The sequence below is a fragment of the Triplophysa dalaica genome, chromosome 3 (genome assembly GCF_015846415.1).
Source record: "Triplophysa dalaica isolate WHDGS20190420 chromosome 3, ASM1584641v1, whole genome shotgun sequence".
Taxonomy (NCBI): Eukaryota; Metazoa; Chordata; class Actinopteri; order Cypriniformes; family Nemacheilidae; genus Triplophysa; species Triplophysa dalaica.
Genome location: NC_079544.1, coordinates 15906579 through 15931779, shown reverse-complemented (window position 1 = coordinate 15931779; position 25201 = coordinate 15906579). Strand labels below are relative to the sequence as shown.

The 25201-nt window shown below is 36.7% G+C and overlaps 1 protein-coding gene across 2 annotated transcripts in view; it reads right to left on the bottom strand.

The window, feature by feature from the left end:
• Window positions 1-25201, bottom strand: part of dpp6b (dipeptidyl-peptidase 6b) — a 103932-nt gene that overhangs the window by 60995 nt on the left and 17736 nt on the right. Inside the window, exon 1 of one of the 2 annotated variants that reach the window (XM_056744029.1) lies at window positions 16986-17639. The exons of the other annotated variant lie outside the window; for it this stretch is intronic. Within the exon in view, the coding sequence (XP_056600007.1) occupies window positions 16986-17177 (192 nt within the window). The 5' untranslated portion in view covers window positions 17178-17639. Of the gene's footprint in view, window positions 1-16985; window positions 17640-25201 lie in introns of those variants that run through there. 2 annotated transcript variants of the gene reach the window in all.

The following is a 25201-nucleotide window of genomic DNA, read 5'->3' as shown; positions in this document are numbered from 1 at the left end:
CCTGATGGAGAGCTTAAAATGGCATGAAAGTGGATGAGAGCGTGCTGTTTTGTGAGTGTAATGGGTTGGCTTTGGATATTGTGGAAGAGGGAGTTTGAGTCTGTGAGCTGCCTGAGAAGATAATTACGTTCTTCAAAGAGTAGCGCTGCATGCAAAAACCATGCCAAGCTTTGAAAAGGACAAGTGAGACGATTAAATAAATGCATATATCACAACATCTGCTTTTTACATAGTTTGAAGAAATTGTGGGTGGCGATTGATTATTCCAAAATCAACACATTGACCAGTGTGCATCTGGTAGGTGAGATGCTGCTTTAGCACATCGCTATATTGTGGTCAGTGGCTGCAGGGTGGTCGCTTGAGACCTTTTAATATAATGTATAAATGTTAGATTTTTCTTTATTATATATACATCTATTTTCAGGATGGGGTTAACGTGCACTTCTGAATGGTGAAAATCATGTCTTTTATTAGATATAAGTTATTAGAATGGTCTTGCTTGTTCTATAAACACCATGCACTGTGCTGTGTTTTACCTTTCTGTGTTTTTCTTATTTTCCCCTGTAAAGCTGCTGTGGAACAATGCACAGTGTAAAAAGTGCTGTATAAATAAAATTGTATTGAATTGAACGTCCTTGAATACTCAACTCAACACAACTCAAACTTTATTTATTAAGCAATTGGAAACCAAAAGTGCTGTACAGAAAGACTAAAAAGCAGAAAATCACCATTTAAACATACACCACACCACATAACAACAATGAACACATTTGATAGCACATCTTTCTTCAACAAGCACAGCTTGAGATATCATTACAATATGTCAATAGCACAAAGAAAACGGATGTTTATTTTGAGACGAGTAACACTTCAGAGTTTAAGACTTAAGGATCCAATATATGAAAGTTAGCGGCATCTCTGGCTCACTCCAACCCTCTTGAAGCACTACGGTGGCTGACACCGAACTAAGATGCCGTCACATTTTCACTTCTTTGCCTAAGGAGATAACGTATTTACAAAACGCACTCTATAGAGCAGTTTGTCCGTTAAGTGCTAGTGTAGACACAACATGGCCAATTCAATGTAAGGGGTGATGTATGTAGACAGAAATAGCTCATTCTAAGGTAATAAAAACATAACGCTTCATTATGTAAGGTCTTTCTACACCTCTGAAGACATAGTTATGAATATTGTATTGCATTTCTGTCAATAGATCCTCCAAAAATATACACACTGGACCATTAAGAGACTTATTTTGAACCCCAACCCTATTGTCATGATTCCGCTATCATGTCATGTTTATTCTTATTCTTGCAGCGGAGTCATGACTAAGTCTAGGGTTTTGTGTGAGAAGGACATGGCATGGCTTAGATTTTGGCTGTCATGCGCCTTCTCGTGTCTCGTCTATGGCCCCGCCCCTCTCGTCTCCTCGTTAGCTTGAGTGTTTCATTACCCACACCTGCCTATTGTTAATTATCCTTTGTTCGTCTCCCTATTTAATGCCCTTGTATTCTCTGTCCTGTGCTCGTTTGTTCTTGTACATACTTGGAAACTTTGCTCGTCTGCACTGCTGTAACCAGGATTTTTTCCATACGCTGTGTCCCAGTGTTTCTGCTCCAGCACTCTGTTCCTGAGAGTTTTTGTTACAGTTTGTTACCCTACGTGAGTTTTTTTTGTTCCTGTTTTGGCTGTCTTTGTTTATCCCCTTTGTTTTACCCCATTGTGGGTTTTTGTTTTGTGTTTTATAAAGATATTTTGTTACCCCGTACCGCTGCCTGCATTTGGGTTCTTCTTTATCACCACACGTTTCGTGACGCCTATATCACGTGCCTTAAAAACATAATTAAATAACAAACAAAAAGCTTTAATTGTAAAAATACTTTTTATGTTTAAAATATGCACTAAGTACTTTTGTTGTTGAATAACAGAAGATGATGAAATAAAAAGGCTACAAACTAGCAAAACCGTTTCATGTTGACTTAACTATGGGTTATTAAATATAATTGCTTTGATGTCTGCCTGTTTCTTAGCTTTGACTGAATGTTGTTTCAGTAACGAAAGGAGTATCTATTCAATTGCTTTCATGCATGACCCTTCAACAGAGTAAATTTGTATTTCTTTTTCTTTAAGACGGTAGTAATTAAAGAAAAGATGTATTAATTAGGTGATATTATTTCTTCCTCATTCTTCATATTGTATTTTAATGTACTGGAACTATATTGCTGTAATAGCAAAGTCGGTCTGGTAATGAGAGGTGGGACTGTACATACAGGCACAAGTGTGTATAGTGGTCTGACATGTGAACGATGATAAGAATGACGATCACTGCAGTGAAATTTAGCTGAGGATGAATGATTTTAATTGTCATTTTCTCTGTTACTGGCCAAAATATACTGTATTGATTGTTTGGCATTGAAATTTTAATAAAGGAATTTAAAATGTATTTGAATTCTCCATATAGAAGATTGTAAATACAAAAACTGGTGGGTTGAAGGACTTTGCAAATGCATGACAAAAAAACAACTGCCAGGAACAGCAAATTATAGCGTACAAAATCTACCATGAGAACATCCTCTCAGCTGCTATTAGAGCTGCAACCTTCTCATATAAGCCTACATTTAAACCAATGTGGACACTGAAACATTCAATACCTGCCTGTTGTATGGGAAGGTGGGTGAAGTGTGCTTGATAAGACCTCTAGAACATAAGAGCTATGACTCAGATACAACATCATGAAAATTACCACCAAAATAACTTGAAGGATGCTCAAAATCAAATAAATTGGCACAAAATTACCTGATTGTACTGTAAATACTGTGCTTGAACCCATTCTGTTCTGATTTCTGAGAATTGTGCCCAAAAAAATGTCCTACACTGTGTAACTTTGCTGTAATTTCGCAGCAGGTTTGCCAGTAACTCACTGTAGATTTAAAGTCAAATTTTCTTTTAAGTATAAATTTACCTATTTTATATATTTTTCTTTTATAAAACAAGACTTGATATCTTGGGTCACTTTTCTTGTCATGTAAATGTATCGTAATTTGAGACAGTCTTTGCTGTCTTTGAGGCTTTGATTATGTTTTTGGGTTTTTAACAATGGATGTTCATGTTTCTAATAAATAAAAAAAACGCTTTATATTTAAAATTTTTAAAGTCTGTTGTTCACCACCGTCCCTCTTCTAACGAAACGACTGGGTTTCTTCAGGTCTATATAAAGTCCCTCCTTCCGTAATGCTCTGATTGTGAAAAGATATTAGAGAATTAGATATTTTGAAGGATTAAGAAAAAAAAAATCTACAGCTACAGTATGGTAGTCAATGATGTCCCATAAGTGAAAATCGCTAACATTCTTACAAATATCATTAACTTTGTTAGAATCTGAATTTTTGGGTAACTGTCCCTCTAAGGCTACAAATCTTTTCTTTGCATATTCAAATCATTATTAAATATAGCATTCGCTATAAAGCATAAAACTCCTCACCTTCACCAAATGACAAATTCACATTTAAAGGAAATGCACGCAATGACATATGCAAAAATTTATTCACAAACAAACACATTTATTTGTGTTTCGCAACGCAATGACAGAATACAATAATAAGCAAAACAGTGTCTGCAGTTTGATTCCTCTTGGTAATTCCAAGTCAATAAATGACAACCTGTGTGACACGTCACATTAATTCTACATGGCTTCATCTTCACAGGCAAAAACAACTCCCATGCTGTGAGGAGACACAATACAGACTTGCCTTTTCTTTTCTATTCTAACAAAACACAAGACAGCACTGACAAAAAAAAACTTGTTGAATTTACTTGATAAAATCCTCGTAACAATTCGCATGAATTTTTTAAAGTACAACTTACTTACCAGAATAAAGCAAATTCTACTAATTAGATACATTTAGTTTTTGTCAAAATATCAAGTGAATGTTACTTAAAGTAAACTAAAAAAAATATGTTTTACAAAAACATGTGTCTAACTCAATCTCCACATATCAATTACTTTCATATTGAAATACACTATTTAATTAAAACATGGATAGTCAAGTAAAAAAAAACTGGTGGTCTCTGTACTGGCATTAAAACATTCACTGCACAATAAGTGAAATAACTCATTTCATGACTAATATCGTGCCTCCCTCAGCCTGGGCAGAAGCACCGCTCTTCTGAACCATGGTAATAATTTAACAACCCAAACTTAAAAGTAATACCAAAACTCTTCAAATTTGAAAGATAAATCAACAAACAACATGATCAAGTCTTTACTTTTACTGAAAAAAAAACTAAAATGACAGTTAATCTGGAAGTAAACTTAATTTGACCAATTTAAACGGGTTTAACATAGTAAAAGTTGGATAATGAAGAGTTGGATTTACCTAATAATTTGTTCAATTAAAATTATTCAAACAAAATAATTAAAATTTTAACAACCAAAATTAGTAGATTTTATTCCCAATATGTTTTCGTTATTCAACTCAATTTTTGTTATAAACAGGCACATAATTATACTAAGTATATTTGAATAATTTATTTTCATAAAATCTAAGCACATAATCTTTTTCAGTGAGGAAACTGATGTGTACAACATATTTTTTTCAATTGCACAATAATTATTTTACAATATTAAATTACAAATTTATTTATCTACATTGTATTAATTTTTTTCGTTTTAAATGCAACTGCATGCCAAAAGGTTAAAGTCTATTTGCAGCTAAAATGCATTAGATAACATACATTTAAAGGATTTATCCACAGGATCCTGGAAGGTTGTACTGCCCCCTGGTGATAACACTTTGCAGTTGTCACCTGAATGATGGCTATTTTTTTAAAAGAAAACAGCATCCTTCTGTAGTAAAATAGCACTATAACCATAATTCGAACATACCTTCACAATCACCTTTGTGATTAATTTTCTGTTGATTATTGTCTTTTTGTGTTTCAAAAAGAAAGTTTTCAATAAATACAGACATATATCCCCTTCCCTTTTATATCAGCATGAACCACAGCACTACAGCTCTGAAACTTATACTTATAAACTTACAAGTTATGTGACTTCAAACATTTGAGTGGCCGCGTGTGTGATAAAGGTCATGCATACACGCGCTGGTTTTATAATTCCTTTTAGACAGATGTGTTATTGGAACACTGAGGCCTTGGTCATATTAGGATGTACAGCTGCAGACACAAAAGATTGTTTATAATGTACAACCCTGAGCTGAACCTGAAAAATGTATCCAGAATAAAGCTATTGAATGACACTAAGAGAACTCTAAAGTCTATATATGGTTTTACACCATAAACTCGTAGAAAACATGTTGAGAGAAAGATATCAGCTCATTTCAGACAAAAGTTATGTAGAATGTATATATGGTTTTTCAAAAATATTATATTAAATTATCTCCTCAGACACAAGTAACCTTCTTTTTCATCAAATACATTTAAAGCATGTTATAATCAGTTCTCATAATATTAGAAGTCACAACCTGATACGTAAATGTTAGGTATATTATAAAAGGTCTCTCGGACCCTCAGCAGACATAAGAGTTTACTCATACAACTTTTAACAGTATAAATCTTCTAGTAAACTTGTCACACACTCATTTGCTCATGAATCCTGCTAAACCAGTGTTAGATTAAGTATATCTCAAGGCGTATTGACTTTTTTCTTTCTATGATGACCACGTGGACAAAATGATCCCTTTTTCTCATTAATATCAGCCTTAGGGGGGGAAACGCTGAACACTCATTACCTGACACACTCAATCCCCTTCACACTCAATGTTGAGAGTGTTAAAGGCTCAAAATAGATGTAGCCTGGACCCAGAAATGGATTTATATTAAAGTCTAATTTTCTGGTTTCATTTTGACTTGGTCTCCTTCCCTGCCTCTGTTAAATCAATGTCATATGGATCCTCACAGTTTTCAGTTTTCTTTTATAACACCTGCATTCACATTATTGTGCCATTTAAAAATGAACTCATTAAAATTATGTCAAATGTAGGACGGGCATAAATTTTTGCCAACCAGTATTGACTGGGTAGTGAAAAGTGGGGGAAAAGTAGTGTACTAGAATGGGACCATGTGATTGGAGGGGAAGGCTTGACAAATGAGATGGATTCATTGTGATGTCAGCCAACAAGAAAAGTCATTTTAGGGGTCAAAGTCACTACAGTGCATAAGGATTCCTATATACTCATATTTACTATGAGTTTTTTATGTAGATGGATTACAGTATTTATATAATAGTAAATATAGAAGAGTTTGTTTTCATGTTTCTTTTTAAATGTTTTAAACATAGTTTTTTTCCTATTGGAAATATATATATATATATATATATATATAAATGTGTGTGTGTGTTTATATACAAATAAACACACAGACACACACACATATATATATATATATTAGTGGTGGGCATAGATTAATTTTTTTAATCTAGATTAATCTAGATTAATTCCAAAATTAATCTAGATTAATCTAGATTAAAATGGCTCATTTGAATTCTGCCGAAGGCACTCAGAATATGTGTGCTACCCAAATAATGACTAAAAGTAAGTCTTTGAGAAGGGGTTTCTCAAGCCAGGTGGCGCATTAGACCAGGGGCTCATCTCCTGTTTCCAAAATGCATCAGAAACTGCTTGAGAAAGCTGTTCTACTATGATAATTGGTGATGAAAATTAAATTATGTTCAATAAGATGAACTTGTGTTTACTTCCGCATTAGCTAAGGGATGATTTCCGTTTAGGTGGTACTTGAGACTGGAAGAGCTCCTACAGTACATTTACATTTAGTCATTTAGCAGACGCTTTTATATAAAGCGACTTACAAAGAGTGAGGGAGCAACAAGCGATATGTCATACAGGAGCCATAATACATTAGATCTCAATACAAAGTTACTGGTTTCAACTAAAGCTAGACCACTACCTGTTGAGAGAAAGTGTTTTTTTTAAACCAATTCCGCATTGCACAAGGTGCAAACAACCTTAGTCTTGTCGATGTTTCTATTGGGAAGCTTCTTAAAAATTAATATTCCCTGAAACAAACCCGGCGGCTTCATAGCTGCATCCATGTTAGCACGTCACGTTTGATGCGGTCATTTCACAGTAATGTTATGTTGTGTTCAGACCAAACGCGAATGGCGTGTCAAGCGCGAGTGATTTATATGTTAATGCAAAGAGCCAATAGACCTACTTGCTGCGCGAATCGCGCGAATGAAGCCCTGGTTATGAGATGATGAGGCGGCTTCTTCTTCCGCGAATGACGCGAATCACGCGAGTTGAAAAATCTCGTTCTCGCCCCGTACAGTGCAGTTAAGATGGTATACATCCGCGCTAAAATATCAAGGTGAAAGTCATCATAGCTTGCGTAGTATAGACCCAGCTGCCAACCCAACTTTGAGAATAGATTAACGGCGACAATTTTTTTAACGCGCGATAATAGTCTCACTGCGTTAACGCCGTTAACGCTGTTAACGGCCCACCACTAATATATATATATATATATATATATATATATACTGTACATATGTTAACAGTTCCTGTTTCTGTATGCAGCTCTTTCAGTTCTATTGTTCTGAATTACACATTAAGCTATACTGTCTATATCTTTACCTTATGTTTATTGTATTCTATTTCCTAAATTTGTATACCCATAGGCCCTTATTTAAATCATCTGTTCTGTATTCTATTGTGCTATGGTCTCTGTGTACTGTTGTGGCTGTTTCTGTGTACTAGATGCTCCTGTCACCAAAACAAATTCCTTGTATGTGCAAACATACTTGGCAATAAAGCTCTCTCTGATTCTGAAATCAGTACAGCCTGTCTTACTTTGTGCCAAGGCTACGTACTGGAGCAAGAGTTCCTCTGGAGGCCAGCAGGTGTCCATAACATATCACAAGATGGTTTGCCCTGCTGTTACCCTGCATAAATCAATAGGAAAACTGTACACCAACAAGCGATAATGAGCTCCTCTCAGGTTCCCATTTGGAACAAATAAGCCACCAATTCTACCCTTACAAGGCAAAAGAGATTAGAATACAGTCAATTAAGTGGATAAAAACTGAATCACACAACGGCTTCACTAAAACAAACAAAAAAAGTTTTAAATAAAATCATGTCTGTCATCATTTACCCACTCTCGAGTTCTACCAGATCTGTATACATTTTTTTTGTTCTGATGAACACAAAGAAAGATATTTAGAAGAATGCTTGTAACCAAACAGTTCTTGGCCACCATTGACTACCATAGTATGAAAATTCAATGGTAGTCAAAAGTGACCCAGAACTGTTTACTTTCCTACAAAAAAAACGTACACAGAAATTGTTCCTACTATGGTAGTCGGTGGTGGCCAAGAACTGTTTGTAAATGTCTTGCTTTGTGTTCGTCAGAACAAAGAGTAAGATTCAAACCCAGGTCCCTGTGAACCATCTCTTTTATATTGGGAGCATGAACCACAGCACTACAGCTCTGAAACTGTTTGTAATAACATCATAAGAAAGACAAATTCAGCTATGTGACTTCAAACATTTGAGTGGCCGCGTGTGTGATAAAGGTCATGCATACGCGCGCTGGTTTTATAATTCCTTTTAGACAGATCTGTTTTTCATTCACAGCTCTGGATATTGCCTGCTAGTCATATTACTGTAATGTGTTATTGGAACACTGAGGCTTTGGTCATATTAGGATGTACAGCTGCAGACACAAAAGACTGTTTATAATGTACAACCCTGAGCTGAACCTGAAAAATGTATCCAGAATACAGCTATTGAATGATACTAAGAGAACTCTAAAGTCTATATATGGTTTTACACCATAAACTCGTAGAAAACATGTACAGGGAAAGATATCAGCTCATATCAGACAAAAGTTATGTAGAATGTAGCACAGGGTTGTATATCACTGCTGGCCCAGTAATACTTAAGGAAAAGTGCTTACGGTGAAAGTAGGGTGGAAAGTGGAACAACGTAAGTAAACAGAGTGCTATTCTTAGCACAGAGAGGATGGAGATGTTCTCCAGACTAAAAGAGGCCTGATAGAAAACATGTAAAGACAGAATGAACTGGAGAAATTAGATTTAACAACTAAGGCTTAGATTATTAAATCAACATGAATTAAAAATGGACTTCCTTTACTTTTCTATGTATATATTCCTGATCTTATTTTCAATTATGTTTATTTAAAGTATTAAAAATGCATGTCAATCAAGATGGATACCATTACGGGGATAATTCACTCAAAAATGAAAATACTGTCATGAAATACTCGCATTCTAGTTGTTCCAAACCTGTTGGAAAAAATTTTTCTAAATATATAGATATTTATATATAAATATATATATATATTTAAAAATATATATAGAAAACATTTTTCTAAATATCTTTCTTTGTGTTCAATCGAAAAAAGAAATGTATACAGGTTAGGAACAACTGGAGAGTGAGCAATTCATGACAGAATTTTCATTTTTGTCCTACATCACATACTACATTTTCATGTATTATCTTTTTATTGTTGAAGTGCATTATGTCTGATGTGATGTGTCGTGACTATGTTCTCTGTGAAAGCCTGCACATACAGCAGCTGTTCAAGGTGTCCGTCTCAAATTGAATTTTGAGCAAAATAATACTTACAACCATTACTCATTCAGTCACCTCTGACAGGCAGCCCTGCTTTACAGAGAATTTATCACCCATTACATACAGCTAAACGCCTATGAATCTATTTCCAGCGTGTATTTCAAAAACCACAGCTCTCTGACCACTGAATAAGGCAAGATTTTCATCCGCTGAGCTGGCTCATATTGATGCGCTGCAAAACGTCCCAGGGGCGTGGCAGGAAATGACAGATAGGCTGTCATCGCAGCCATGGGCGGGGCTGAGGGCTGACTGATGGCCGTTGAGAAGCTCTGGGGTGGGTTATAATGAGGGAGGTTTGGCAAGGAAAGCAGATCGATGCTCGGTGACAGCAAGCTCTCGAGGACCTGAAGACAACCACGATGTGTAAATGTAGAGAGTGCCTGTCACCCTCGCACACACATTCTTCGCACATGGATTCTTTAAAAAAAAGGAAGAATTATTTTTGTCTGCAAATGACAGCTTTAGTAGTACTAAATGAGAAAAATCATGTGAAAGTGACGCAGAAATGCTATCAGAATCCTGGCAAATGAAACCTCAGATGATGACATGATATCACATATGGCACTTCAACTGATTTTGTGAAAGTCTGCGTCATCTATAGATGATAATCTGTCCCAAGATTTGATAAACAAGAAGCCAATGTGCAGGTTTCAGCCTCACCCTTTCAACCCAGAAACCATGGCAACGGTGTGGCAGAGGACCTATTGAGGGAAGAGGGAGCTACTTTTGTGGCAGAGACAGGAAGCTATTACGACAAAGAGCAGTCCAACTTTCAGGCCCTTTAGACTGATTTAATAGGTAGACAGGCAAAAGAACAGAGCCAGGTCTGCTACGTTTATTTGATTGTGGTGAAAGTTCAATTGGAGTGAACAGGAAATGTCTATGCTTGTAAGGAAGGTTTGTCTCTCTGCTAAAAATTGATGAATAGTATATTAGATAAAGTAGCATGGTGAGTTTTCTGGCTTCTATAAAATGTGTTTATTTAATCAGGTTTTTTATTTAATTTTACAAATTGAAGGATGGGTCTGAATAATGATTGTACACCTGCAGAGGGTGCTCCAAAATTTTGTTAGGTAAAATATAACCTGTAACCCTTATGCTCGAGGTCGAGATTCGTCAATAGATTTGTTTTTATAACTATAGAATAACAGGAAAGATGCTCTTTATTTTTCAGACCACAAATACTGCAAAGATAAGTTCATATTCACTTTTAAGCAATACAAAAGTAATATTTGCATATGTATTTAGGAAAAGTTCAACATTTGTATGTTTTATATGATAACCTGAATTTTGAATCACAGTGTGATATAAGGTCCCACAATGCAGAAATTAATAAGAGCCCAAAATGCTGTGTGCAAAAAAATGCTAAACATTGTAACCTAAATTGCATTGGATTAGCATTAACAGTCATATCTGTAGAGGAGCTGGCTGATCAATTACTTAACCTCAACCATCCAAGATATATGTGACATTATTTCTTAGGTAGAATAATAAAGATTCACAGGTTTATGTCTTTAAAAGTTCAAAATACAGATAGAGCCAACAAAAAAGTAATCACTGCGGCTTCTTTAGATGTATTACTGACGTCTTAAGCGAATTGATCGATCTGTGCAAGAAATTGAACATTATTTACAAATTATAACTGGTAATGGAGTTTTCGAAAGTGCTTTGGATATGTTCCATTCGCATATGTTCCCTACTCACTTATAAGGGCAGAGCACTTGATGTAGAGACTGGAGAAAGATGGACAATTTTACCTCACGGTATAGCCGTTTAGATGACACTTTGCGAACAGAGTGATTCAGGAACTCAATATTTGACTGGAGGGGTCAGGTGACAGGACGGATTATTCCCCTTAGCCAATCATATGAAAATTAAACATATAAAGTAGTGACAAGAATGTGAGGAAAGTAGCCCAGTAAAAGTACCGATGCAGCACTAAAAATGTACTCAAGTAAAAGTAAAAGTAGAGTCTTTTGAACAACTTAAACAAGTACATCATTCTGCACATCAGCTTCTCATTATCAGAAACACATAGAACAAAGATGCACATTTTAAGGCAAAAGTGGTTGTTTAAAGGTCCAATGTGTCATTTATCGAAGGATTTATTGATAGAAATGCTTAACATAACTATGTTTTCAGATGGGTATAAAGACCTTACATAATGAAGCGTTATGTTGTTATTACCTTAGAGCTATTCCTAGAGTATCTGCTTACACCATGTAACCCCTTACATGGAATTTGCAATGTTGTTTCTACAGTAGCCCTAAAAGGATAAACTGAGTGTATTGTGGAATGGAACTACCATTCTTCATTAAAATTCCCATGCCTTCTTATAACAAAAAATGCACACATAGAATTGTTGATGGTGGAAAACGCAGACAATTTATTCTCATTGGTCATCAAAGAAACAGATTTTGTAACCGGCTCTGAAACACTCACTCCAGATGTCTGTATGGCCTGTGAGGCTTAAAGCAGCCGATTATCCACCCACAATCATCTGTCTGCATAAGAAGGGCTACAAAACATTTTTGCCAACCGAGGGTCAAACCAAAAAGCATCAACTAATGTGATTCAGGTGGAACATGTTATTATATAATTATCTGGATAGCAAAGGCAATACTTGTGTGTCGGTGTCAGTGTGTTTAGTCAGTGGGGAGTGTTTGTACATTCAAACTGGAGTGTACCGCTCACCATGACAGCTGGGGCTTAATATGACAGGTCTGGATTGTTGCTGCTTGCCGTCTGTTCGAAGGATGCATTTCGAAGAGTCACATTTCAAACGGGCAGATCCAGACTTTCCAATCAACTTCCTCTCCACACTCAATCAAACTCAATTCCGAACACATGACAAGATTATTATTGGACGAGGCAGGACAGGCTTAAAGTTTGGTGGGATTTCTGCTGTTCAGCTGCAGTCTATATTTAGCGCTATTGAAATCAAAGACGCCCATCTGTTCTTCTCAAGAAATCAATCTAGAAATCTGCGTTGGCGGATCTTTGCAAGTGACAGACACTCGAAGAATTCACAGAGAACCGCGTGCGGCGGCAAGCGAAAAATGAGAAACAATCATGTTTGATGAGAAAAATTAAACACTATGTGTTATGCCAGCTTAGGTAAAAATAAAATGTATTCCTAAATCTAGTATGTAAATGAGAACGTAGAACGCCATTTCTAAAATGCACTGCGAATCCTGAGGGAGATAGTTACAAATGTATCAGTGATACGTCTCTCTCACGCTGAGCCACTCGGAAACAAAACATGCTTCAGCATTTACAACCTGTTCTGCCATTATCACAGTTGGAAACACAAGACATACTGTATAAACACTCAAAAGTGACATTCGAAAGCAGCTGACATAGAAACTGTCACTTTTTTTTTATATTTATGTTAGTTTCTCTTTGGTCTTGACTATGAAACATCTCTACAGATCAAAGGTATCTGCATCACGGTCATTCAATGACTTAGACGCATTAAAAGCACATTTCAAAGAAACTAATTTGGTAGCCTTGAGGTTTTCTTTAAGCTTGTGTGTCTCAAAGCAATGACAAAATTCACATTAAGAAGCATTAAAATCATAGAATCTCTTCCACCCAATAAAACAATTCTGCTGTTTAGCTTTTCTTATAATTTACTAGTACCTACATGATGAATGGCACTTATGTGCACTAGAGAATGATTAAGGCAGTATTAATATGCTTTCCATTGGTATATTTCCATTTTAAAAAGGGGGGATCTCCTAAATACAATTCAGTGGGACGTAAAGGAAAAGTTCCCCCAAAAATGAAAATCTGTCATCATTTACACACCCTCTCATTTCAAACCTGTATGACTTTCTTTCTTTCAAGATGAGTAAATGATTACAGAATTTTTGGGTGAGCTATCACTGAGCAGAAAAAAGTCACTTTTTATTAGACAGGATAACATACAGTACTAGCCACATCCACATACTGCAGAGAAAATTGCTTAGCATTCAGACAAAAAAACATCACGGTCCCATTTGTAAACAGACCAACAAAATCCTCACACCTAAAGGATTTTGCCTCGGGATGTGTAGTAAAACGGCTGAATGACTTGAATATGCCCCATAGAGATGTGATGTTACCAAGAGATTAGAATGTGGATTAATATAAATCTTGGAACTGATCTAAGTGCATAGAAAAGCACATCCAACCAGACAGTGTAAATTTGCTGAAGCTTAAACATTTTTTATTTGTCTATTGTAGGATATTTTAAACAGCATTCTCATTTCGAATATGACTTAATGTTTGCACACTAAAGGCATCAAGAACTGCTTATGTAATTCTGTGCAATGCCATTTGTGACATAATGCCATGTTGGTATAGTTACACTTAATAGCGTATTCATAATAGAGAATTAAGCCTACAATTGAGTGTAATGTTTCAGCACAAATGGTATTATTTTCACTGGTGTGTGGAAGGGTAATTAAAAGGATTGTGTTGATCAACCTACTCAAATGTCCTAACACGCACTGAGTCATGTGGCTATGTTAAACTAGTGATGCATATGAAAACCAACAGTTGGGTCCAGAGGCTCAGCCGAAACACGCAAGCCACGATTTTCAACCTCCTGTCTTCAGGCCCCTTGTTGATCTTATCTAGCCTGTCGCATGGGGTGGACGCTAGACAAAGCCAGACTGTTTGAGAGCCACCCCCCAGCTGAGTATACAGTAGCAGTCAATATGTTTCTCTTCATTAATGGAACCGTATCCACAGGCCTCTGTCCCTTTAAATGTCATTCTTTTCCGGTCCAGCCACCTATGGATGATTAATTAAGGTCACCTTATTGGCTTACAGCCCTGCTGAACAGAACAAAGAACTATGAGATGAAAAACTTGGTGTGACATTTCCTACACTGACGGGATCAGAGACTCTAACTGCATTCTATTGACAAAAAAATTATAATTTTGATAGTGTGACAACATTTTAAAACACAACACGTCGACACTTTATTTACACCAAGTGTAAGTAACAGTTTTGTTGCATTTTACTCCCAAATGTATGATATGAAGCTGATAAAGAGGCTCTAAAGTGGGCATATCTAGTCAACTCAATCTTTTAAATACATAAAGTTAATGATGGAGATGTACTTTTACTGTGAAATGTAACTATTTCATTTACAATTCCATAAACTAAATATGATGAATGTCTAAAAATAAAAAAAGAGGTGATTGCTCAATTGGGTTAGTGTTGCAGGCACTCTTCTGCAACACCATTTAGCCAATTTATTCACAATATAGCAAATTTCCTCGCTGCTTTTTTTCACCCATCTGTATGCACAATAGTTATTATTTATAATTCAGGACAGGTTATAAAATTAAAGGGGGTCTGACAGACCTCATCTGCTGATAGTCACTGCATCGTTCATGAAAGATTCAGATCAAACCACTTGTGTTGACAGACTGTCACTGGACAGTGTGTGATCTCATAGGGTCCACAATTCTGTCCCCTGCAGTTACTAAGGCTACAGTATATAATACAAATAATAGAAGGCAAATACAGAAACAGACACCTTCAAACAAAACTGCAATTGGGTTATATAGACGGTATCATCGAAAGCGGCCTTATGTCTCACGTGGGATGAAGAGGATTAACTAGAAATCATCAGATTCACATGCCTGGCCCAAAGGAAACTTCTGGTCTGTGTTTGGTTATCTGTCTGGCTAGTGGCTAGAACTCTAAAAATTATATTAATTATATAAATATAAAATTATATAAATATTAATTTATATTAATATTTTATTGCATATTAATTATATTCATTAAGTTAAAACTACTCCACAATTCTAGACTTTTTGCAGATTCTATTGTTTAGTCAAACATTGCCAGAGAACCTAAAAAACGCAACCAGTGGTCCAGATTACTTTAATATTTTCATAATTGTACAATTTATGGGAAGCTACTACACTTAAGTTTAGCAAACCTAGCGCCATTTAGAAGTGCATCTCTCCAGTGCCATGCATTTCATTGATTTCAAAAGCCAGCAATAGTTTTGTCACAGTTCGCTTTCTCTACGCTGCAGTGGAGGAAATTCAACTAAAGTCACTCACAACACCACAGTATTGTAGCTTCGAGGCATATACCTTCTTTTTCAGTCAATCCCTTTTAATCCAATTTTAGAGCATGGCACTAGACTCCCATAGAAATTATTTGATATAACTCTCATCTGGTACCTGCAGTCGTGCATTGAACTCATTGAAGGGGGGACAGAGTATAGGCCTAATTCACAGATTATTTGATCATGAAATTACGGTCTGGAATAAAAACAAATCTATAATGTATAATGTTTTGATTTGTTAGTGTGTGTGGGATGTTTTGTTAGCTCAACCAACCTGGTAAAATGGAGATATACATTTTGCTTTTGAACGGTGCAAAATGTCTCCAATCCTAAAACTTCATGAGCTCAGTATCATGATTTACTTGCCGAAATAAACTAGCCAATGCTGTTCACTGAAGGACAACTTACTTTATTGATAGATAACAGGCAGAACGAATCTAAGTCGGATAAGCTTTGAAAGCATTTTACAAGTCATTTTCCTCTTATTTATTTACTAATATGGTAACCATGTTTTGTTTGTAGATCATTATTTGTTTTCATCATTTGTAATATCATAGCTTTACTACAAATATCATGGATAGGTTATCAAAATTTTTATTTTGTGTCTGATATACAGTTGTTAAAAAAACTGCTTACTATAGTTCAACCATGGGTTTATTAATAATGAGTCAGTGATTTGTATTAAAGACTTTGTTGAGTGGGCCTATAAGTTGTCTAATAATATTAATTTTAAAATAAAACAACTAGATACAACATAGCCTACATCAAGATTCACGCAAACAACACGCACGTATTAGAAAATTCTTCACGTCATATTAGCAGCAGGTGGCCGACAATTCGTGACGCATCATAAACTGTGACGTCATTCTCGTCTTCGAAGGTCAAATCGTTGAAAACAGCAGCACGAGATCAGCCTGCGGCGGACGCAACGTAAAACTCATGTGTGATGTGTTCAGCATCAAAGCACCCTACCGGTCACTAGTTGTTTTGCTTTCTAGTTAGATGAGAACTAAAACACCCCAGGACCCTGTAACAGTTCTGCGACACTTTAATAACCACACAACGTCAACTTAAAAAGAGACGTCAAGTGAACCAAACAGACAAATCAACCTTTTGTTTTACAAATATTTCATCAAGAAAAATACAATAACTTTTAGCGCGTTCTCATTCGCAAAACATAGATTTGTAAAACCAATTGATAAGTATTCTATACCAAACTCTACAACATAAACGCTTGTTTGGTGCGTAAATGGATTATAAAGGCGATTTCTTACGTCTTCATCCTCGCAGGCGTTTCTCTTGCGGTACTGGGCAGGAGGTCGGGATGAGGGATGATGGGGACTCTTCCCAGCCTTATTCTCTTCCTCGGGAACCTGTCCACCCAGGAGATGGCTGGCTTCAGGTGGATGGGGAAAAGATTTGTTGGTATTAATCTTCCCCGTGAATCTCTGGTAAAGCGAAGCCATGAGTCCGGTAAAAATCACTTTAGCATCTCAATGCGTGAGGTCTCTCATTAGCTGCGGTCCCAATGTACTTGTTTTATGTTATTTTCCCTCTTCCGCTGAGACGAACCCTTTTCCTCTTCTTGAATCGCCCTGATGCAAATGTCCTCAAAAAAGACAAAGCCTTCAATTAAAAGTAAAATATTATACACTCGGAAAAATATAATATTTCTCTGTATTGTGGCATTGACTCGAGCCCGGGCGGTATTGGAGAAAGTCTTCTCTGTATTCAAAGCACGTTGTTTCCTCTGTATCCTGTCTTCCGAAAAGCGACTATACAATTAAAAATGTAGTTTGTATTCATTAACTATATTCAGATATCGGGTTTAACAAATGGAGTGTTCAACATTTCACTGCACTGCAATTTTGAAATGAGTCGAGCGAGGTTAAGAGAGCCGAGTTAGCTTTACGCAGAGCAGTGCGTGCGCGCGCGCGTGTGTGGATGAGACGCGTGCTGCATGAGAAGTGACCACAGGATATTCAACTGGAGAACTCAGCTCACCAAATACACACCAACTATAATGACTACAAACTGCAGACTTTTTTAATCGTTTATAATCAATAATACCTTTAGGAATGTTCAAAATAGCTCAATATTTATGAATAATAATATTTCACTTCAAAAGATGCCGAAAAGGTCAGACGCGCAGTACTGGAGTGCCACACAGTGGTACAACGCAATAATACATCCTCGCTAGTTAGACAGTACTTGTTTACACCACGGATAGAATAAAAAGTAGTTAATATGAAGAAAAAATAAAGAAGGAAGGGTGGGATACGGAATCATTCGCGGTTTGTCTCCATGTGTCAAAAATAAGGTAACAAATACAAACACTGAATTACTACCTCATTTATTTATACTGTATAAATAATATATTTTTTATTATAAATGTATATGAATAAAATGTTTTAGGGAGGTCTTAGCAAAACTATTAAACTATTCAGGGGTGCTTAAAACGTGCAGTAAAATTTAATCATAAAAAGAAACAGATAGATCTTAAACTCTTGATAAAAACATAAACATTAATGTATGCATTATTCAGGCTCTTACATGAAATTTGTAACAATCAAAAAATTAGATTAAATATACTTTACTCAATATCTTTTATACTCAAGGCGGTCAAAACTAAAGATGGATTGAGGTAAAAATAAGAAGCAGTAACAGAATCTAAATTCTATTAAACAAAATCTATTATGCTGGAGAACTTCGTACATTTGAAGTTAAGGCTTATGTCATTATGATTTGTTGCATGGAGACCATTATGCCCCAAAGCTCCTGAGAAATCAAAATCAATGGAGATATTTGCCAGACAAACATTGGTGAAAATGATCTACAATTATAAAAAATCATATAAATAATCCATAATACCACCCTGTAACAGACAAAAGCATATGTAAGAACAAAATATGTGACCCTGGACAACAAAACTAGTCTTATGGGGCAAGATTTCGAAATCGAGATTTATTCATCATCTGAAAGTTGTAAATTTAAGTTTTCCTTTGGTGTATGGCTTGTTTTTTTTGAGATACAACTATTTGAAACTCTGAAATCTGATGGTGCAAAAAAAAAAGAGTAAATCGACTTTGAGGTTGTTGATCAGAGGCACTGTAGCAGGCTGTTGCTAAGAAGAAACAGATTTGTTTTTAACGCTCTCTATTGGTTTACCACTGTAATGACGTTGCGGAGAGAAGAAGAACCGAAAGCTGAATTCTAAGCCTAACATATAGATACCAAACTTGTGGGTAACTCCTAAAGAGCGGGCAGAAGCGAGCTGTATGTAGGCGTGTTTCTTGCCATTGTTGTTCCCGACTTTGCTGCATCAAATTGACTAAAAATAATAATAATAATAATACATTTTATTTATAAAGCACTTTACATTTTAGGGAAAATCTCAAAGTGCTACAAAAGTGTCGTAATAAAATAAAACAGTTAATTAGACAATTTAAGAAGTCAATTAAAAACAAATACCAACTAAGATTACCACAATTTAAGCAATAAAAGAAACATAAAATCAGTCATTTGTGAAGCCCTCAAATGTTCAAGAAGGGACATTGAAGGACTTTTTAAAAAGGTACGTTTTTAAACTCTTTTTAAGACCATCAGTCGTTTGTGGAGCCCTCAGATGTTCAGGGAGGGCATTCCACAGGAGAGGGGCGGCGGCACAAAAGGCTCTGTCCCCCAATTGTGCGAGTCTTGGTCCTTGGAGGAAGGAGCCTGTGAGTGTTTGTGGAACGGAGAGAACGTGCTGCTATCTGTGGAGTAAGAAGTTCTTTAAGGTAGGAGGGAGCATTTCCATGGATACACTGATGTGTGAGGAAAAGGACTTTATATTCGATCCGAGCAGAAATTGGAAGCCAATGTAGAGATTGAAGAATTGGAGTAATGTGCTCGTATTTACGCACCCTCATCAGAATCCTGGCAGCACTGTTCTGTATGTACTGGAGCTTCTGGATGCTCTTGTCGGGAATCCCAATGAGCAGAGCATTACAGTAGTCCAGTCTGGAGGAGACAAAGGCGTGGACGAGTTTTTGTGCATCATGTATGGCGAGTGAGGGGCGTAGTCTGGCTATATTCCTGAGCTGATGAAAAGATGTTTTGCAAAGATGTTTTGTTATGGGCCTCAGAGTTTAGAAGAGGGTCAAACCTGACGCCGAGATTTGTAACTACTGTTGATAGGGGAATGTGCTGCCCTGAAAATGTAATACAGTTTATGGTCGATGTTCTAGTCTGATGAGGGGAACCAATGAGAATAGCTTCTGTTTTTGAACTGTTCAACTGGAGAAAGTTTTGATTCATCCACTCCCTTATCTCTTCCAGACAGGCAGTGAGTGTGGTTAAAGTTGTTGAAGATGATGACGGATTAATATCAGTTTTCATATAAAATCTTCATGGAACATCTTTCCTTAATAACCTAATGTTTTTGGCATAAAAGAAAAATCGATATTTTTTACCCACAACGTTTTGTTAGCTTTAACCACAAATATTTCAATGTCACTTAAGACTTTTTTTTAGTTTTGTGGTCCAGGTACACATACAGCATTAAGAAAAAGAGTTTTTGTGAATTTCATCATCATTGTATCATTTAGCAGGGCCAAACGGTATCAATTGAATTCTTAGTGTTCTTTACTTTTGCTTTCTTAAAAAAAAGCATTGACCAGTCCTAATCCATATACCATTAACATGGATTTGTATACCAGATACATTTAGAAAAAAAGGGGCCTTGAGCAAACTCACCCAAAGCTCCTAATTCATTTAACAGTTGTTGTTAATGTGGTTCTAACTTTATCACAATTAGATCTAGGATGCACAGGAATTTAAATAGCATGTAAGAATCAACTACTTTTTCTTTTACCGGGAGTCATTTCCATATTTCTGCAAAGCATGCAGCCATCTGAAGTGTGCTTACTCAAAACAGAACAGCTGGAGGCTGAATAACTTATAGCATGCATTATTCATGCAGTCTGTGCTACAAAGGTGTTCGTATTTAATTGATTTCAACAGGCAAAAGTAGAGAAAGCACTATCATGAATATACTTTTTATCATACCTTCTAGATAATAAACTATTAAGCCTGCCTTAAAGGGACATTGTCTAACAAAGCAGTCTACATTATATACTGTATAAAGGGTCTTTCATGTGAAATGTACTGTTAAGAAAAATGCAGAATTAAGTTTTTGAAAACAACTGTTCAACACTTACAAAACACCACTTTTTCTGATGACTGACATCAGAAAAGTGCAGATGTTTCTTCGCATCAATGTGTAATGAAATTCAATCAGATTGTCATATAGGACAAATTGTGAAGGTTTGCTCTGGACTCTATTGTTTGGCCACTAGAGGTCACTATCGGGTCCTATCACTGCACTAATCAAGACCTGTTATTAGTGTTATTGTTTGCACCTGTCTGCCCATTAGGTTGCCTATTTAAGAGTCTCTGTGTCTTCCGGCCTTTGCTTGGTTATTGTAACTGTTAGTCATCTGTTAAGCTCTGTTGAGATCCATGATCGCTCTCGTGGTTTCCTCAAGTATCTCTTGTCATTTGGATTACTTTTGTTAAACTCACTGTGGATTTATTTTTTGCCCAGAGGATTATTTTCTGGTGGAAAATAAATCTACTCATTTTTTTCACGTGAGTGTCTATGCGTGTTGGATTCCAACTACGCTCCGTGGTAAATGGTCTGATCGCTATCTTTACGACCCTGGTTCAGGCCTCAGCCTAACACAAATACATGCATGGCAACAAAAATTCAAGAATGAAAATGCACTTTGGTTGATAGGAAAATAAGACGGAGTGTGGTGAGAGATTCTTTCACTTCTGCAGCATACACAACATCATAAATCCTTAAAGGCAGGGGGTGGGTGATCCTGTCCAGAAAAAAAACTCCTCTTTGCATCCTGATAGAAATCAAAAAGTATAGCGGTCAAAAAATACTTTTACAATTAATTATCGTCACAGCCCTGGCCGAAAGCTGTGACTGGTCATGTGTACTTTTTCAACCAACATATTTTGCATACCACCCTGTTTATGCAGACATTATAAGTCCTCCGTGTGCTCACATCCGGTGTCCTAATCAAACTTTCGTGTGTAACTGACAACAAATCTTTAAAACGAAACTCAGTTTTTGAAAAAGCAGTGACAAAAAACATCTGGATCATCAAAGAGGAAAACTCGATTTAACATCGGTTCAGCTTTTACCGGCAGGAACGGGGTCTTAAAGACGATACCATGGTTGGAATCTTTCTATTGGACAGGTATGTACATGCTTCGAGAAGAATTTAATGGATTTAGTTTGTAATTCGTTAAGTGAATTTGGAGGAGGCGTGCCTTTCGATGGTGAATCCCATTGAGGGTGGGATTATAATTTGAGTGATACCACACTAAAGTTAGCACCTTTCCAAATCAACTATCCCACCTTTAATAAAGACATTTAAAAATAAATCTGTATGCAGCAAAGACACTGGATCAATATGGTGGGATCACAGAAGCAGATTCTCAGAAATCATGATGACTCACAAGATGAAACGGCATAATCTTCTCAACATCCACTGAAATTATGCATGCCCATAAAGCAAACACATTCACGCACTTGCTTCCCCTTGCCAGTAACTTTCTTACTGTCCATTTATCTTGGATTCGGAATACATTAAACTGAATTGAGATTTGATCAATTTGAACATCAATCTTAATGTCACTCTTAGTATTGAATACCGCAGAGATAGGTCTGTTTATCATTTTGCAGTTATCTTTACATCACATACAGATGATTGTATGCCCTATGTATGACAGACAGTGATACATGACTACCATAGTTTGTATATTAGATTGCAATTAAGCACAGGGATGCTGACCCTATAAGATCCCAGTGTAGTAGAGAAATAAACTCCTTATCAATCTATTATGCTTCAACATTCAATTACAGCTTTGGCTCCATTACACTCTTATGTGACACTGTTGAACACAATTAAAGTGCTTCAAGTCTTGAAACACCACTGGATGTGTCTGAAAGCTGGGAAGAACCTAGAAGGATTCCTACGCCTTGAGCAATTCCTATGCTTGCACATTAATTCAATACATTCGGTTGCCTATGAAAGCCCATAATCCTGCAGTTCATTCAAATATTCGCTTACATTTGTTTTAGACTTTATTAAAGATTTTTTTATACTTTTCTTTATAATTGGCCCATTGACGTTTGCATTACAAAGCACAAGAGCTGACCCTAAGATCTACTCAGGTGTAAACAGCTTGAGATTTGATGAGTTGGTTGTTTGTGGCTTTATCTTTGAGCGGTAATCTCTGTTTAAAAGCGCATCTCTCTTTCTGGAGAGTTCAGCAGACCTCAGCCCATCTCAAGCATTGAAGATCAATAGAGTAATCTGTCATGACGCACAGCAAATACTCTATGCAATGCCAACCCAGGTCATAGGATGACAGAGAAACATCACTTTAAGGTTGAGGCTACATCTCAATTTGCTGCCTCATTGGCTGTATTGGACAAGTGCTGAGTATGTAGAAAAAGTATTTTTAAATATACAAAGAACACAAAGAAGACTCAAGGCTTGTTTTGAATGCGATTCATCTCAACACACCCTGCCAATGGATCTCAAACAACTGTTTACTCTGCTCTATTCAACAGTACACATCTTCATGTTTTGTTGCTCTCACAATTACCTATAAATATATAAAGCAGTCTTACCCACTAATACAGTTGTGTTCAAAATTATTCAACCCCCACTGAAATTGATTGTTTTGGTCGGTTTGACATTGATTATGATCATTCAGTCATCCTGCTTACAATTAAATCAAAGAGGCACGTGTAGGTCAGACAAATATAACATAACATTTATAATGAAATAACCACAAATGTCTTTTCTGAGCTCACATCATTATCAGTTTTATTCAACCCCCAAGTGACATTCAATCTTAGTACTTAGTACAACATCCTTTTACAGTTATAACAGCTTTTAAACGTGAAGCATAGCTTGACACAAGTGTCTTGCAGCGATCTACGGGTATCTTCGCCCATTCATCATGGGCAAAAGCCTCCAGTTCAGTCACATTCTTAGGCTTGCGCACTGCAACTGCTTTCTTTAAGTCCCACCAGAGGTTCTCAATCGGATTTAAGTCTGGTTACTGCGATGGCCACTTCAAAATGTTTCAGCCTTTAATCTGCAACCATGCTCTAGTGGACTTGGAGGTATGCTTGGGATCATTGTCCTGTTGAAAGGTCCAACGTCTTCCAAGCCTCAGGTTTGTGACGGACTGCATCACATTGTCATCCAATATCTCCTGGTATTGAAGAGAATTCATGGTACCTTGCACACGCTGAAGCTTCCCAGTACCTGCAGAAGCAAAACAGCCCCAAAGCATGATTGACCCCCCGCCATGCTTCACAGTAGGCAAGGTGTTCTTTTCTTCATAGGCCTTGTTCTTCCTCCTCCAAACATAGCGTTGATCCATGGGCCCAAACAGTTCTAATTTTGTTTCATCAGTCCACAGAACACTATCCCAAAACTTCTCTGGTTTGTCCACATGACTAGTGGCATACTGCAGTCGACTCTTCTTATTCTTTGGGGACAGCAAGGGGGTGCGCCTGGGAGTTCTGGCATGGAGGCCTTCATTACGCAGGGTGCGCCGTATTGTCTGAGCAGAAACTTCAGTACCCACATCTGACAAATCTTTTCTCAGTTCCTCAGCAGTCACACGGGGACTTTTCTCCACTCTACGCTTCAGGTAGCGCACAGCAGTCGAAGTCACCATCTTCTTTCTGCCACGACCAGGTAGCGTTTCAACAGTGCCCTTTGCCTTGAATTTGTGAATGATGCTTCCTATGGTGTCTCTTGGTATGTTTAACATCTTTGCAATCTTCTTATAGCCATTGCCCTTCCTGTGAAGAGTAATCACCTGTTCTCTTGTCTTCCTGGACCATTCTCTTTACCTCACCATGTTTGTAACCACACCAGTAAATGTCTAGAAGGAGCTGAGTATCACAGTCATTTTAAAGCTGCCTAATTGGTGCTTATTAGGCTTTATTGCTGCTCCCTGATATCCACAGGTGTTTTCAATACCTGATTGAAAACACTTCATTGAACCTCTGTTCTTCAGAGTGGTAGTCTTTAAGGGGTTGAATAATTATGTCAATGAAGAATTCACAAAAGAAACATTTACTACTGTATTACAAAACTAATTGATGTCATTTTAGTTGCATATGGTTCTTTAAGAAGTCCTTGTAGGATTTCATTCTGAATACAATTACAAATGTACAATAAATTCCCTAAAACCATTTACAGCATTGGGGGTTGAATAATTTTGAACACAACTGTAGCTACAGAATATGGTATACCCAGTGCCCATCCTAGACATCTGGGGGGCCTAAGCAAACTTGTAAGGGGCCCTTGTACAATAATTAAATTTAGATATAGGCATAAACAAATAAGACAATACTAAGACAAGGTATTGGTCTGACTTTTGCTGAAACTAGTAACTTTGT